This window comes from Ictalurus furcatus, chromosome 16 (assembly GCF_023375685.1).
Source record: "Ictalurus furcatus strain D&B chromosome 16, Billie_1.0, whole genome shotgun sequence".
NCBI classification, from domain to species: Eukaryota; Metazoa; Chordata; class Actinopteri; order Siluriformes; family Ictaluridae; genus Ictalurus; species Ictalurus furcatus.
The window spans coordinates 13505606-13522889 of record NC_071270.1 but is presented as its reverse complement, the minus strand read 5'-3'; the positions used below and the strand labels follow the sequence as shown (position 1 = coordinate 13522889).

General features: G+C 39.6%; 1 protein-coding gene across 3 annotated transcripts in view; it reads left to right on the top strand.

The window, feature by feature from the left end:
• The window catches only part of esama (endothelial cell adhesion molecule a), a 53882-nt gene extending 38827 nt beyond the window's left edge, over positions 1-15055 (top strand). For 2 of the 3 annotated variants that reach the window (XM_053645170.1, XM_053645173.1), the window contains exons 2-7: positions 5579-5718; positions 7060-7255; positions 10273-10428; positions 10576-10698; positions 12560-12692; positions 14055-15055. In XM_053645170.1, the coding sequence (XP_053501145.1) occupies positions 5579-5718; positions 7060-7255; positions 10273-10428; positions 10576-10698; positions 12560-12692; positions 14055-14511 (1205 nt within the window). In that variant the 3' untranslated portion in view covers positions 14512-15055. The remainder of the gene's footprint in view (positions 1-5578; positions 5719-7059; positions 7256-10272; positions 10429-10575; positions 10699-12559; positions 12693-14054) is intronic. The other variant, XM_053645172.1, reaches the window with a different exon arrangement.
• Positions 15056-17284: the final 2229 nt, after the last annotated feature.

The window sequence follows — 17284 nt, the reverse complement described above, 5'->3', positions numbered from 1 at the left end:
AAAAAGATGCTTAATTTCCTCTCTGTCTTTTCTCAAAATCTCAGAACTTTTCTATACCTTTAAAAAAAGAGAAGGAAAAAAAAAGAAAAAAGGAATGAGCGAGAGAGAAAAGTATGAGTGAGAGAATTCAGGAAGTGTGTTACGGCTTGCTCCTGTTTCAACACGGGGAATAGTGCACACTTTCTGGGTGAAGTGTTTATGGGTAGAGCATGCGATGGCAGCCTCGAGAGGCTGCTCATTGTAATGCCTACATCAGGCAGCTCTGCTCACGACTCGCACTCTTCTCGGAAGCCAAAGCAAGTTGGGTTTTCAGAGCCTTGCAGATCTGGGTCTCAGGTTTGGGGGATCTCTTATGGATCTGGAAGAGGAGCCGGAAACGAGCGCTGCTCTATCTCTTGCTCTGTCTTCCGGGTTCGGCTCTCCACGGGATTTTAGAGCTCGCATCGCGACTCCTCCTTCCACTATGTTAAGCCAAAAGGGAAAAAAACACACACACAAAAAATAGTAATAATTCTTCTCTGACTCCAAAGAGTCAGAATGGTGTACTAAAAACTGAGACCAGCATATAAAGAGCTGCTTGAAGTGATTACTATGGCTGGATGAGCTTTTTTCTCCCCAGTGAAAGTAAGTCTCTCACACTGCAGAAAACTCCCCTTTCTTCCAGAAGTGCATGACAAAATATCAGGCTTCTGTGGGAAAACCATGCGTAAGCCGTATTTATAACCCCACGATGTTGGATTATTCGGCCATTATGGGGAATGAACGGCATAGCTATTTAGCTATGCTAAGGCTGGAGGAGGCGCTTGCAAGCTACCTTTCTCCATCGACGGCAGATAATTTAGGGGGACTGGCTTTGCCATCCAAGCCATCGTGTAAGGCCACTGTGGCATTGGTGGGCAAGGCCTATGCAGTAGTAGTCTTGCTTGTGGGTCACTGCAGACAATGACAGTGTTACAGGCCTACCAAGCAGACCTGCTGAGTGAGCTCCACATATGGCGGCATTCAACCAGTTCCAAGGGAGTGCAAGGGAGACACAGAAGGCGAGTATGGTAGCCGGCCAATCCCCAATGTTGTTCTCGCCCACATGAAGAGCTTGGGGCTCAGGTTGAACCTCAGAAAAGTATGCTTTCCCCAGTGCAATGGACAACTTTTCTAGGGGTTATAAGGGTTCTACTACGATGAGGGCGTTTCTATCCCCAACCTGCGTAGGGTCAATCCTATGAACACTGAGCAAGATCAAAGCTGGATCTTGGGAGACTTTTGGAACTTATGGGCCTATTGCACAGGAGACCGTTCAGCGGTGGCTGAAAAATTGGGGGTTTCATCCAAGGACGAAACTTCTGAGAGTAATCAGTGTCATACAGCGATGCCTACTTGCTATGAGAATTTGAGTGTCCCTGGTTTCTAGCCTTGGGTCACCCTCTAGGGGTGTCTCCTTAGCGCAAGACGGTAATGACAGACACCTCCCTCACAGGCTGGAGCACGGTCTTAGACAGCTGTCCAGCTCAAGGTGTCTGGAGCGGCCATCATTTGGAGCGGCATATAAATTGTCTAGAAATGTGGGCCATATTACTAGCACTGAAATTCCTTCTTCCTCAATTGAGAGGTCACCATGTTTTTACAGACAACACAGCGGTGGTCTCATATATTGACCACCAGGGAGGATTATGTCTGCGCCCCCTGTTCAGACAGGTGCAACTAATTCTTCTCTGGGCAGAAGGAAAGTTTGTCAGTGAGTGCAATGTACATTCTGGGAATATGGGGGCAGACATCCTGTTGAGGCAGGGGCTGAGGCCCAGGAATTGGTGGCTCCACAAGTGGTGGAGTCCATATGGCGAGGTTTGGCCAAGTGGGACTGCATGTGTTCGCCTCTGAGGAGACAACACATGGCCCGCTGGGGTTCACCCTCACTACTCCCGCACAATTAGGGCTGGACGCCATAGTCCACATGTGGCCGAGGTGACATCTGTACGCTTTTCCCCCAGTCACTCTGCTCCCACAAGTTACAGCAAGAGTTCGCCAAGACAGTCTATGTCTGCTGCTAGTAGCACCTTATTGGCCAGTTCGAATATGGTTCTCAGAAATAATATCCCTGCTAGATGGCACTTCTTGTGAGACTCCCATCCGCAGGGATCCACTGTAGACTCAGTGAACTGTGCAATAGCTACAGTCCTGGAGTTCTTACATGAACGTTTCTCGGGGGGGGGGGTCCTTGTACAGTCAGGGTTTACGTGGCCGCCATTTCGGCCAAGCACACCCCTGTTGATGGAGCCTCTGTGGGGCAACATCCTCTAACTTTGAGGTTTATGCATGGTGTCAGGCAGCTGAGCCCCATCAGCAGGCTGTGCATACCTTCCTGGGACCTTTCTGTGGTCCTTGAAGGTCTGTCAGGTGCCCCATTTGAGCCCTTAGAGTGGATCTACTGTCTCAAGCCGGTGGGCTGATTTATCACCCTCGGCCAGAACTATGGAAACTGTGGGTCTTGCCCCTGAGGGGCACCAGCTCATAGTCTCTGGTCTCACAACTGAGGTTGCAGAGACCATGTTAAACGCTAGAGCACCATCCACAAGGAAATTGTATGCTCTCAAGTGGCGGCTTTTTGTCTTGTGGTGTGAGGAATGTCAGCTAGACCCAGTGAACTGCACAATAGCTACAGTCCTGGAGTTCTTACAAGAAAGTTTCTCAGCAGGGTGGGCTCCTTCTACAATCAGCATTTATGTGGCCACCATTTCAGCCAGCCACGCCCCTGTTGATGGAGCCTCTGTGGGGCAACATCCTCTAACTTCGAGGTTCATACGTGGTTGAGGCCCATCTGCAGGCTGCAAATACCTTCCTGGGACCTTTCTGTGGTCCTGGAAGGTCTGTCAGGGGCCCCATTTGAGCACTTAGAGTCAGCCTCTGAGAAGCTTCTGACTGTAAAGGTAGCTCTTCTGCTGGCCCTGACATCTCTCAAGTGAGTAGGAGATCTACAAGCTCTCTCTGTTGCACCTTCCTGCCTTGATTTTGTCCCTGGATTAGCCAAGACCTTCCTGTATCCTATGCCGGATTATATTCCTAAAGTATCTACATCAGCTGCCCACCCTGTGGTGTTGCAGGCTTTCTGCCCTCCTCCATTCCCTACACCGGAACAAGAGAGAATGCACCTGCTGTGTCTAGTAAGGGCTCTCTGTACTCACGTCCACCGCTCCGGCCAGTGGCGTAAGTCGGAGCAGCTTCTGGTCTGCTTTGGCGGCGACAGTAGAGGTGATGCTGTGTTAAAGCAACACATCTCTAATTGGATAGTGGAAGCAATCTCTATTGCTTATGAGGTGCGCGGTCTTGCTACGCCTCTGGGCATAAGGGCACATTCCACTAGGGCGGTCGCCTCCGTGAAGGCTTTGTCCAAAGTGGTATCCTTACAGGATGTGTGTGCTGCTGCAGGGTGGTCTACGCCACACACATTCATTCGTTATTACAGCCTGGATATTCATTCCACTCCGGGCACAAGTCTCTTGCACTGACCCTCAGGTTTGGGTCTTTTTGAACAGGCCATACCCTCGGTATGACGGAGTGGGTATTCTCGTTCCCATAGTGTTATGCTAAACGCAACATCAAAGTTCCCTTTGAAAGGGAACGTCTGGGTTACGCATGTAACCCTGTTCCCTGAGAAGGGAACGAGACATTGCATAGCTTTGTCATACCAGGGCAGGCCTGTGAATTGCGTCTTTGCTTCAGATAATAGAGGTTGATGGTGCGGTTCACAGGTGCCATATATATATCATGCGATGCGCTTAATTGCCACGTCACCTGATCATGGCAGGCCTATAAATAGGCATGATTTTATACAAGCTTCAGATGCCGGTCGCGCGAGAGGTGCTCCCATAGTGTTATGCTAAACGCAACATCTTGTTCCCTTCTCAGGATACAGGGTTGTATGCGTAACCCAGACGTTTGTACTAAAAAAAAAGGGTGCCTAAAACTTTTGCACAGTACTGTACATTTGGGAGTTTTCAATGCTACGGCTAATTTAGATTATTTTTACTTCTGAATATCATTTGAGGAAGATTTTTGTGATTTTGAAAGAATCATTATAATTTAACCAGTTGTGTAATGATTACTTATAAATGTCTCTGAAATCCACTTGTACTGGTTATTATAGGTAGATTATAGCTACATCATCAGTGTTGGGTAAGTTACTCAAAAAAAGTAATCGACTACAGATTACTAATTACTACTTTAAAATTGTAAACTGATTACATTTCTGATTACTGCATGTAAAAAGTAATCAAAATACTTTACTTCCACGTTACTTTCAAAACCTATCAAAACTACAAAAATACATTACAAAGTGAAACTCATAGTTCTTTCAGTAATTTTAGTGCGTGTCAATGTATGACATGGTCAGAAAAAGTTGGATTTACCATAAAACTTGCCTCTGGTCACTGTTTGTAGGACTACCAGACCGATAAAATATAAAATGCCTACTCAGCATGGCTCAAGGTCCCTTTCCAGAACCTTCACACTAACTGTCCCTCAGTGGTGGAATGAACTTCCAACCTCAATCCGGACCACAGGATCTGTCACTATCTTCAAAAAACAGCTAAAGACCCACCTGTTCCGTGAGCATGTAACTAACCCCCAAAATGCCAACCCCCACATTATCCTAAAAAAACAAACAAACATAAAAACACCTACTGTAGCACTTACACCTCTACTCTGCGCACTTTGCTTTTCTAGAACTCAATTAATGGATCTTGTATGGTAGCACTACTTGTATTGTTCTCCGCTTGATATATCTCTTTGCTTGTATTTCCTCATTTGTAACTCGCTTTGGATAAAAGCGTCTGCTAAATGAATAAATGTAAATGTAAAAACTTTTTTAAACTAGTAACTAGGCTAGTTTGGTGTCGCTAGCCAAGGGGAGGCACAGCTAAGGTTTCATGCTACCACTAGCTGCTACAATGCGATGCAAAGTACATTATGCTTTGTTCATATCATGTTCACATAAACTGGAACTCATATAGACATTTACATCTGCATATATCCATTTTTCATCACACTGACTGTGTGAGCAAGCGTTTGGCAGAATTGAGAGCTGTCAGCCAATAAGACACAAGTATTTCCACGTTTTTTTCCTGTAAACCCTGTCTGATTGGTCTCACCTCCGTTCACTGAAGATATAAAATTACGTGTTTTACTGACGTTCAGTTACGTAGTGACAAACCGCTCCAAGTGGAGAATTATGCGGGGCTAAAGAAAAAATCTTCAGGGTAAAACATGATTTATTTTAAAAATCCATTTTACTTACTATTGTTTTCTTAACAATAAATTTATAACATAATTTTATTGACATCAGTAACTGTAATCAAATTACATAAATTTAAAATGTAAATGTAATACGTAACATTACTCTGTTCATCATCTCTACATGTAACTTTCCTAACCATTGCTATTACACTATCAGTGTATTTTGTTGTCAGTATTATACATTGAGCTGCAGCCTAGCAGTTTTTGTAAGATTATTCTATAAAAAAAGACATTCTCTGTCTCTCTGTCCCTCAATCTCCCCATATGTCATTGTTCCTCTCTCTTTCTTTAGGTCTTCTGGCCCAGCTTCAGATGCCCCAGATGAATGTGGTGGTGATTCAGGGGCAGACGGTAGTACTTCAGGCCTCATACTCAGGAGGTGACCTCAGTTCAGCCACCATCAGCTGGAACTACCTGTCTGATCCCAAAGTGGTGGGTAACTTACGGCTTTTTCAAGGATTCAAGGAAGTTTATTGTCATTCCAAAACATGGGCTACATGAATGGAACGAAACTAGGTACTGAGATCCCGGTAACAACAGCAAAGACTAAAAACGCTCAATATAAAATTAAGTGGTGCAATAACACTAACAAGAAATAGGTACTGTAAATAAACAATAAAACAATACAACTTACAATACAGCAATATAATGTTTTTGATGAGTGTTACTGAACATGAAATGAGTGTTATTACACTCTGATGTATGAGTTTTGACACCAAGTATGATACCAACTAGAGATGCACCTATGTATCGGCCTATAAAGGCTATTTTTCACGCTCTCTGCCATCGGCGGTAGTTTAGGAACATCCGATAATCAGGGCCGATTATATCCTGTCAATCAAAAGAGGGTGGGAAAACACATTGAATTCGTGCTGTGTGTAAAGAATATGTCTCTTGTGTGGAATGATGGCAAAACTGCAGCTTGTAATCTCTGTAAGCTCTGCACTGCAAAAATTTTACACCTGAAGTGAGCAGCAGTGAAGCGGGAGTTTCGGCGTCGAGTCAAATTTTTTTTTTGCTGCGCTGCTCGTGCTACTTGCACCGAATTTAAGCACCAGTACACCGTTGAAAGATTTAAATGGAGTTGACAAAAAATTATATATTGCACAGAAAAATATATTTGTAGTGTATTTCATATCCAGTTAATGTTAATATATAAAAAAGTTTATATTATATTTTACCAATATGATGTCACTGATGAAGTAGAAATGCTTTTGTTTGTGGTGAGTGAATGTGAGACTAACAGGAGTTTTTTTAGAATTCTGTCAACGTTAATATGAATTAATAACATTCAATAAGTTAAGAAATCTTACTTTAATCTTCAGAATTTAGTTAATGTGTAAAAGTTAATTTGAGTAAGGTGTTTTATGTTTGAGACCAGTTACTGTGAAACAACTTGTTGAAATGGAAAAGTTTTTATTTACGTTTCTTTCAGAATTGTGAAATTAGTTATTATTAATTTATAAGAAGGTATAAAAGGCAGAACTATCTGTATCAGTTATCGGTATCAGCCGATATCACTCTGAATAATCGATTAACGTATCAGCTGAGAAATTTAGTATCGGTGCATCTCTAATACCAAGTAATCAGCAGTCTTCAAATCATGGCATTTGGTATACCTTGGGTTGATGTGGAAATGGCACAGACATTATAATAGGAAACAACTGCGTTTTATGAATTGTGTAGGTTTCCTTTTCACTTATTTTATCTTTTTGTTTGCCTGTCTCTCTCTTGTCTCTCTTTCTCACTTACTCTCTCTCTCTCTCTCTGTAGATCATTTCCTATCTAAGAAACCCTGTCGTCAACGAGCAGTATACAAACAGAGTGGGCTTTGTTTATCCAATGCCCAATAACAATCTGTCAATCTACATCAATAACACGGTTGAGTCGGATTCCGGAAAATATATGTGCCAAGTTATACCTGTCGGGACTTCTGGAAGTTTACAGGAGCTGACGCTTAATGTGATGGGTGAGTACAAGGGAAGAGAATCACTTACACTTGTGATCCAGACACATCTTAATATTATGTCCAAAAGGAGCCTAGGTAACACAGAGAAATGAAGATGTCCATACAGTGCAACATACAAACTTACTTTGTATTTACAGTGAACAGTGCTGTTCCTAAATTTGTCTAGAGCTCATGGAGTGTACAGTGTTGTTACTGCAATAACTTGAAGGCACTGTAGATATACAGTATATTCATACTCAATGTATATATATATATATCTTTTTGTTGTTTAGGTAAAGCATTTAAGTTTGTGTCATTCTATGCAGGAATGCTACATAACACAGGTGTGTACAAATCATAAATTAGGTTGCCCACTGGACAAGTGGAAATTCTAATGTGCTACCTGGTCCCATGTTTTGGTTGCCTGGAAACTGGCTAGGCAAAACATGGTAGCTTACATAATATAATAATATATAGCTAGGGCTGCACAATTAATCGAATATCGATCGCGATAACGATTTTGACTGCCCACTATTAAATGAACATGATCGACTGCGATATTGACGTTTAAAGTTCATCCTCCGCTCATAGAAAACTCCGCTGTTTTCTCCACTCATATCAAGCGCTTCCTACACTTACAGCCAGTCACATAGCACGGTGCAGGGCTGACGTCATTTTGTAGTGCCAAAACCCGCATTTTAACGCTCGAGCTGACAGTTTCTCTGTGAGCTCCAGCGCTTGCGCGAGGGGCAATCATGACACTAGCACGATGCTAAATGGCACTACAGAGGTTGTCGGGGACATTAAACCTCATCATGCCGAATGGGAAAAAACTTTGCAGATAAACTCAGGGCTCTACAGTGCGACCATTTCACTCACATTTGCGACTGAAGTACTTTGTGTGACTGTGAGTAAATATTTATTTTCACCAGTGCGAGTGACCTGTTCGGAGTTGTGTAATACAATCGGAATAAAAACTACAGGAAGTCCAAAATGCATCTACATCAGTTACTTTCACACTGCTTTTCATCACTTCAGTCAATTGAACAAGTGTGTAAATACTGCAAAGAAGCCATTATGATGATGAGTAACACTGAACATCATCTGCTTCTCTCAACTTCCCAATCTCACAACCACCATCTTTTATTGATCACGCATTATGTTCCTAAATTCTGTCATAACTGACAAGCTCAAGTTTTGTCATGCCTACTTGTGTGTTATATTGTGGCACATTAATGCTACCATCTCTTAAAAAAATAAAAAAAAAACCACTAAACTTCAACTGTGCTCCTAAATTTTTGTAATCTCCTAAAAGAAATTGTCTTGCGTCTCTCCTCCTGTAAACACTGTTATTGCCTTTTCTGCATACGCCTGAATTGTTTTCATTTAGTTGCATATTGTTGTATTTGATGCATATTTTCATTTGGTTGATGGCATTTTTACTTATCCTATATTTTGGATACAATTTTATTTATATTTTGCTTCTAAGAGATGATGCAATTTAAGGACCAGTCTAATTTGATGCAAAGATTTGTACATTAGCAGGAATGTAGCACAATATGGAGGTGAAAGCAGCGGTCTGTTTAGTTAAACGTGAAAGTACAATAAAAATATGTTGTCCCTATAATCAATGAATAATCATGATAAATAATCAAGATCTCAAAATTGATCAAAATAATTGGGATTATCATTTTGGCCATAATTGTGCAGCCCTGTATATAGCCAGCTAGTTTGCTATTTAACTGCATTAAAGGGGGGTGATTTTTTTTTTTAACTTATCTTCCCTGAGGTGTATTTATAATATTACTAAAGTTTTTTTGCACACACACACAAAAAAAACATACAGAATTGAGTAATTTATGACCTTTTTGCACCCTGTCTCTAACTGAAGCAATCGGTTTTTGTGTCCTTTACCTTTAAGACTTCAATGTAACCACCTACTGCTATGATTGGCTAACATCATTGCCTATGAAATAATTATCAGTGCCCCCTGCCATAACATGCGCATAACTGCTTTCAGCGACTGAGCACCCCCCAGTGGGCGGGGCCAACTGTGTGATGATGTAAAAGTAGGTGTCAATGTCTTGCTGTAGGGGAAGTCATATGCAAATATATTAGACCGTGTGATATCGCAAATCCCGCCATATCCAAACGAACCGTTATTGTAGCTTGGTTAAATAAATGCTCTTTTTGTTCTGAGGAAGAGGTATTAGGCTATGAAATGTGCGGGATGTTTTAATGGTACAACGACCCCTTATATGTCAAAATATCAAGGAAAATTTGATTTTCGTGTGATGACCCGTTTAATATAGACTAGTGGAAATGAACAAATGTATGGTTATCATCTTCTTCTAGCAACGTTTATAAAGTAGTACAACATGCTTACGAGCAAGTCATTGGCCAGCGTTTTGGGTATGAGATGTGGTTCTGTCCTCGCATCACACATAAAAGACATTATTTGAATCTGGCTGCCATCTTTATTTTTTGTCGCTCATGATGTGAATGCAGGTTGTGCTAGCAGAAGAGTTATATGACAGCTTAGTGCTGCACTTTATCTTGCTTGATTTGATCAGTGTTTTCACATTCACCTGCTTGTTCCTGTTATGAAAAGGTTGTCTGTTATCTTTGCATGCTAATTAATATGCCTAGTAAAAATCGTTCCACCATTCTTGTGTCTCTACTGATCTGTGTAATGCAGCAGACAATGAGATTTGAAAGCACGTGCTATAGTTACAGCAACAATGTGTGTTACATCACCTTGAAGCACATAGACATACATACAAAATGAAAGCTTTTTCTTTGCGCAAGTCAGTAATTATTTTTTTAATGATTTGTAAGGTTTTTTTAAGGATTCAGTTTCTTTTTTTCATTTTCTGCTTGTTTACAAATAAAAATGTAATAACCCATACAACAAATCTGCTTGTCTGTGTGCCTGGGCTAGTGATTTATCCACACCTGATAATATATTCTGAACATGATTTAGTGCTCAAATTCTATTTTTATCTTAATGTTATCGTTTGTCTCCCTGTATCTTGCAGTTCCTCCTGCCACGCCCATTTGTAAGCTGCAGGGAAAGCCAGAAGTCAAAGCTAATGTGACACTCACCTGCTTGTCCAGCTCTGGCAAACCTGTACCCATATACAAGTGGTCTAAAACCAGCCCAACCTCTGAGTTCTTCTTCTCTCCCATGCTAAGTAAGTTCCTCATACAGATTGTGAATACTAGTGAACCCGATTGTACTGTAATGCTTATTTTTATCAAATATAATGCACTCGGTTTACCCAGCATACACAAGATGGAATGATCACCCAGATATTGCATGAACTTGTGTTCCCTTTCAGATCAGGTTACTGGCACACTGAAGCTGAATAACCTGAGTAGCAACATGTCAGGGAAGTACGAGTGCACAGCCTCCAACTCCGCAGGGGAGGCCAAGTGTTACATCAACTTGGAGGTCATCACCTGTAAGTCTTACTGTCTATCTGTTTGCATGTTGGATTTTATTTTGTCCTGTATGTTTTACTTTCTCATCAAACCAAACCGTTGTGTCAAAAAAGCGCCAGATACTCACAGACGTTAAATGCCATGGATGGTATTTTGTTCTATTACAAAACATTCAGACCACCTACTGCAATTATTTATAATTGTGCATTTCTGTAGGTACAGTCATGTGAAAAACATTAAGTACACCCCATAGAAATTGTTGGTTTTTTGACATAGTTGGACAAACAAACATTTGATCCTCTTTGAAACAGTGACTATTAATAAATGTGATACACTATCAAATGACAGCTAAAATTGACATTTTGTAATTTTCACAATTTAAATGAACAAAAAAACTGATTAGTCACCTGGAAAAAGTAAGTACACCCCTACATTTATCACACCTTCATATCCATAAAATTAGAATCAGGTGTTGAAGATTGTGTGTCAGTGATTAGAACCTGCTTAGGGAGTGCTGGTGGAATCTGTCCTATTTATACCCCTCCCATATCTAGTGTCTGGTGTTCCCTTTGCTATTGAGGTGTGTGGTGTCATCATGCCAAGATCTAAAGCGTACTGTAAGGCCTTCAGAAAAAAAAGGTTCTGGATGCCTGTGAGTCTGGAAAGGGATTTAAAAAGATCTCCAACTTATTTTAAATCATTCCGCTGTAAATCATCTACAAATGGCGCAGATTTCAAACGACTGGCAATTTGTCCAGGACTGGCCGTCCTAGCAAATTGAGCCTAAGAGTAGATCGTCTGATGCAAAAATAAGTGTTCCAGAACCTCATAATTTCAATACAGGATCTGTTAGTAAGTCTTGCAGCTGTTGGTGTCAAAGTGCATGCTTCTATGATCAGAAAGAGATTGCACAAATTTGACCTACATGGGAGGTGTGCCAGGAAAAGGACTTTGCAAGACTACAGTTTGTCAGTGAGCATATAGGCAATGACCAGGCTTTTTGGAATAATGCACACCGCACAGATGAATCAAAGATAGAGTTGTTTGGCCACAGTAATAGCAGACATGTTTGGCACTGACCAAAGACAGCTTTTCAGGAGAAGCACCTTATACCAACAATGAAGCACGGTGGTGGAAATGTTATGGTTTGGGGTTGCTTCGCTGTCTCAAGGACTGGACAGCTTGCCTTCATTGATTCAACTATGAATTCTGCATCATACCAAAGAGTGCTTGAAGATAATGTGAGGCTATCTCTCTGAAAGTTGTAGTTGAACTGAAAGTGGACCTTTCAACAGGATAATTATCCTAAGCACACTAGCAAATCCACCAGGAATGGCTAAAAAATATTAAATGAAGGGTTACGGAATGGCCTAGTCAACGCCGGCTTTGAATCCCATTGAAATGTTCTGGAGGGATTTGAAACAGGCAGTACATGCAAGAAAACCCTCAAATATCTTGCAACTGAAAGAATATTGCATGGAAGAGTGGTCAAAAATTCCAGCAAGCCTGGTAGACAATTATGCAAAACACCAGTATGTCTTTTAAGACAGTATGCCTTTTAAATTTCCCACTCTTTAAAAATTCCACGCAACTCATTCCACATTCCCATAAACTATTACATATTTGATATATGAATATTTGTAAAAAGAGTAACATGGTAACATAATCAAAAGAGAAAACTAAACACAGTTATGGAAAGACTACAGCAGACACTCAATGCATCATTATTTATGTGAAAACTCATTTACCTTACTGTATCATTGCAGTTCTTTTGTGTTTTTTTTCTTCTACATTTGTACTCACACTTTAAAAAAAATATGTTAAAAAGCTATTTGACAGAAATGCCACTTACATGGTATATGTATTGTTCCTGTTGACTAGCAGCTAATGCTGGGGTGATAGCTGGTGCCACAGTGGGTGCTTTAGTGGGCCTCATCCTCATCATCCTTGTCATCGTTTTCATGTGTACACGGAGAAAGAAGGACACTGAGGAAGATCTGGCCAATGATATTAAGTAAGATTCACTGCTTCTTTATATACTACCTCATATCAATATTTAATCCTATATTTAAATGCAGATCTGTTTTCTGTGGTGTTATTCACAATGTGCATGACAAACAGGTAGCCATAAGTGATTGCTCTCAACTAATGTGATAGCTCTCCACAGTTGTACGAAAATAGTAGCATTTAGCTTTTTAAAGAGCGAATATACTAGATGAATATTAGAGAAAACTGTAAATTAAAGTGTTTTGATAAATTTTTGTCCAAGACTCACCTTCATCCCACGTGGATACAGTAGATTTGTACATAAGAGCTGCTGCTGTATTCATATATACTGTCTTGTGTTCATCCCAGGTCTCATACTGATACTGATATACTCATACTGAACATCGTTTCAACACACTTTTGAAGTACTGTTCGACTTAATATTATATAGTTGTAGAAGAGTAATGATTTATAATAGAGATTGACCAATTGATCGGTTTTGCTAACATATTACTGGAACTACCGGTTATCGGCAGAAATCCACACCAATAGTTTTCCTGGTTGCATCCATTGTGGGAGTGGCTAAGAAGGGTCAGCTTTCATTATACAGTATTAGAGTCTCTAGATGTGAAATAAAAATGATCACTGACAAATTTTGTTGTTATTTGAAGTGTTTCTTCATTCTCATTCATTTTGGATCTCTATTTTTATTAGATATTTGGCGTGTTACTTTTTGGCTCAGTTTGGATGTATATGTTTTATGTAATTTAATATTTATTAATAGTTAATATAGATTAATATTTATATATTTATTTCATTAAGAAGAAGTGCAGTACATTTTCATGGTACACTCAGTACTGTTTATTTTAGTAATAATGTTCAGCAGTATTTTACTTTGACTGTTATGATTTCAATCAGTATCAATTTTAAAAACTGTTGATTGATTAATCGGTTATCGGCACATACTGCCCAGCTTAGTTATAGGGATCGGTAAAAAACCATTATTGGTCGTCCTCTAATTTATAATCCCACTATCTGGTGTCACCCAGAAGAGGATGGGTTCTCTTTTCACTCTGGTTCCTCTCAAGTTTAATTCCTCAAATCGCCTCACTTGCTTGCTTATTAAGGATCTAAATTTGGATTTCTGTAAAGCTGCTTTGAGCCAGTGTCTATACTTAAATACACCATACAAATACACTTGAATTGAATTAAAGTACTGAAAGTGAAGAGCATCCTGCCAGCTTCCTATTATTATTTTTTTAACATAAATTTTGAATTTGTAGTAAATGCTATAGTATCAAAAGCTAATGTTTCAGCTTGTAGTTATCAGTCTCTCTGAATGTGATTCTAAGTAAACTAAAACACTTATTTAACCATGTGTCTTAAACAGGGAGGATGCTCAGGCCCCTAAACGTGTCTCATGGGCGAAGAGCGGCACAGGTTCAGACATCATCTCCAAAAACGGCACGCTGTCATCCGTCCGCTCCAGCCCTCTACCTCAAGACACACACGACCACCACCACCACCACCATTACCCTATCACACAACCCACTTCTGACACAGCCTGCATCATCACAGGCAGCACAAGCTACCGGCCCCAACCTGCAGGCATCTCCAGCACCCCGGAACACACTTTTCCCGGCTACAACACCAATGCCACTGTGCCACGCAATCCCCCAGCACCCTCCAGTTCCAACGGAGGCTCCCTACCTAGGATTGAAGCTCTTCAGCCACCGACCTCACGTTATGTTCCTGCCCCGAGCGGAGTGAACGCCTCCAACCTGTCCCGTATGGGAGGCGTTCCCATTATGGTTCCTGCACAGAATCAAGCTGGTTCTCTTGTCTAGGGCTGAAGTGGTTTAGCTGTTTGGAGCACCCTCACACTGGAACTCACACTGGAATCGACTGAATGTGGAGGTGGTTTTATAAAAGGGAAGAGCTATTAGAGTCTTTTCACTGACTGTCCTGAAAATGTGCAGTGTAATGTAATCTTATTTACAGAATTTACTTTTTTATGTTTCATATATAGACATAAAACCATTGTTTTAATTACATCAGTTCAATTATGTAATATATTCACTATCGTTTTTACAATGTATTTCAAGAAAGTTACAGAAAGTCTGCTCTTGCTTTTAAGTGAATGACACATACATTACTCCTGACTGTTAGCTAGAATTACTTTTTTTTCATTTATGTCTTAAATATGTTAACACATCTTGATAGGATTTTAGGCCTAGTACACATTATTTACATTTTTTTTTTATATGTAAAATCTTTTTATATTAACCTTATTCCTTACTTGTACATAACCATCAGCAAAAGCAGAGGAAAATATATGCACTGAACTGGCTGTTTTTGGATTAAGTGCAGAGAAATGTGTCTCTAAGTGTTTTGAGGCTATATATATATATATATATATATATATATATATATATACATATATATATATATATATATATATATATATATATATATATATATATATATATATATATATAGATATATATAGGAATAAGAACATCCCAAGTTTGTTTTTAGAAATGTAGCTGTCATAGTGTTTTTTAATATGGACTGTTGAATTTTGTATATACAAATATTAATATAGTTATTATTTTGCTCTATTGTCAAGCAGATAGTAGTAATGATGTCCAATATGCAGATAATGGATTAGAAACAGTTTTCTATCAGAAGCATCAAATATTTATTTCTTTTTAACTTTTAATTCATTCAAAATACTGAACTGTATATTAAACCAGTAAAATGGTGGATTAGTTATTTTGGGGAATAATTATAATTTGGGCAGGCCAGGTGCAGTTGGTCCATAGTTAAGACAGGTTTTGTCCCAGGCTTTTGCATTGTAGACTCATATGCCACAAAACACGGCAGGTGAAGTTTGGAAAAAGACCAAACGCAGATTTCTATTATTGGCTGAAAGGAGTGGAACCTGTTTGCGGTAGAACCTGCTTTTATAGCCCATCAGCCCCAAGGTTCAGCATGTTGCGTGTTCTAAGATGCTTTTCTGCTCACCATAGTTGTAAAGAGTGGTTATTCGAGTTATCATAGTCTTCCTATCAACTCAAACCATTCCGGCTATTCTCCTCTGACCTCTCATCAGCAAGGCATTTCTGTCCACAGAACTGCTGCTCAATAGATGTATTTGGTTTTTCAAGCCATTCTGGCTTGAAGGCTAACAAGTTCTTCCTCTGAGAAACATGAAGCCAGCCAACTACATCTTTTTTGAACTGCTGCTTGTGTTGTGTCACAGCATGACACAGCATAACACCCTCAGTGGAAAGCGCTATCTGCCCACCTCAACAAAGATGAGGTCATGGATGCCCACAATTGGCTAGTGTCACTGTGATTGACAGGGGAGAAAGAGTATAATATCCCTCCCACACAGATTTTGCTTCCTGCCAGCTGTGACATCATCAAGATTCGAACTCACAATGATAGAGTGAACACGTTTCTGATGTGCCACCCAGAAGGACTATCATGCATGATCGGCTATTTGGATAACAGTACGCATGGGCAGGTGTGGTCTTCCTATTACACTGGCTGGTGAGTGTACTGTATATAGCTGGCACTTTAATTAAAATAATCAGTTACCATTCATGGTTTAGCACACAAATATTATGTTGCTTGTGACCCTTTTTCTACATCATAATTTGGAAATATCAAAGAGAGAAAAAAAACTGTACAGTGTGTTCTGACTGTACAGTTATCAGAAATCACACTACTAGTCCTTTCGGATATTTAGTATAGTATGTTTTTGTTCAAAATCAACCCAAACTAATAGATAGTTACAGTTAAAGTAATATACCCATTACATATTTTTGTACACAATGTTTATTTTAGCACTGATAACAAAAACAAACTATGTCAATGAATCATCAGCGATGTTAGAATAATCTAACTTCCCACTGGAGAGAGATGCAGGTCTTTATATCCGTATACATGCCAAAATAGTGTGGTCCTTTTACCATTTTCCTAATGCAATCTTTACAGAACATTGTATTACTAACAATTATGTCATTTGCTGTAAGTGAACTAAAGTGTTTTTAAACGTGCAATTATACTGTAATGATCTAATTATATTACAGTGTTTTAAACCACTTGTACTTTATTATATTTTTGCCTGCAGTATGTTTTTGTATTTTTTAAAGGATGATCTAACAAGCACTTGTGTGAGTGTATTAAGTTTGTATATTGCTAGTCGTATAGTGTTTCATGTGCATAGCACAAAGTGAATATATAGACTTTTAATAAGGTTCTCTGTCTTCTAGATCATCTCAAACTATTATATATATGGGACATCTTCTGTACATGGAAATGAAAATCATTTGTATTTACATTTTTAATTAAATGAAAACAGACTCGGAGATTTTTTTTTCATAAACTCAGAGGAAATGCTAATTATTTATCTAAATAAAAGTTTCCGTTTGTTATAATAACAAGAACAGGCATTCAGTTAAAGCAGCAAAGAGAAAGAATGAAGAATGGAAGTGGAAAAAAAACACAAACTAGTTTTTTTTTTTTTTACAGGGTTTGACATTTATTTGGACTTTGACTCAGCCATACTTTTCTTTCCTCCATGCCCCGTAATAAACAAGAAATATATAC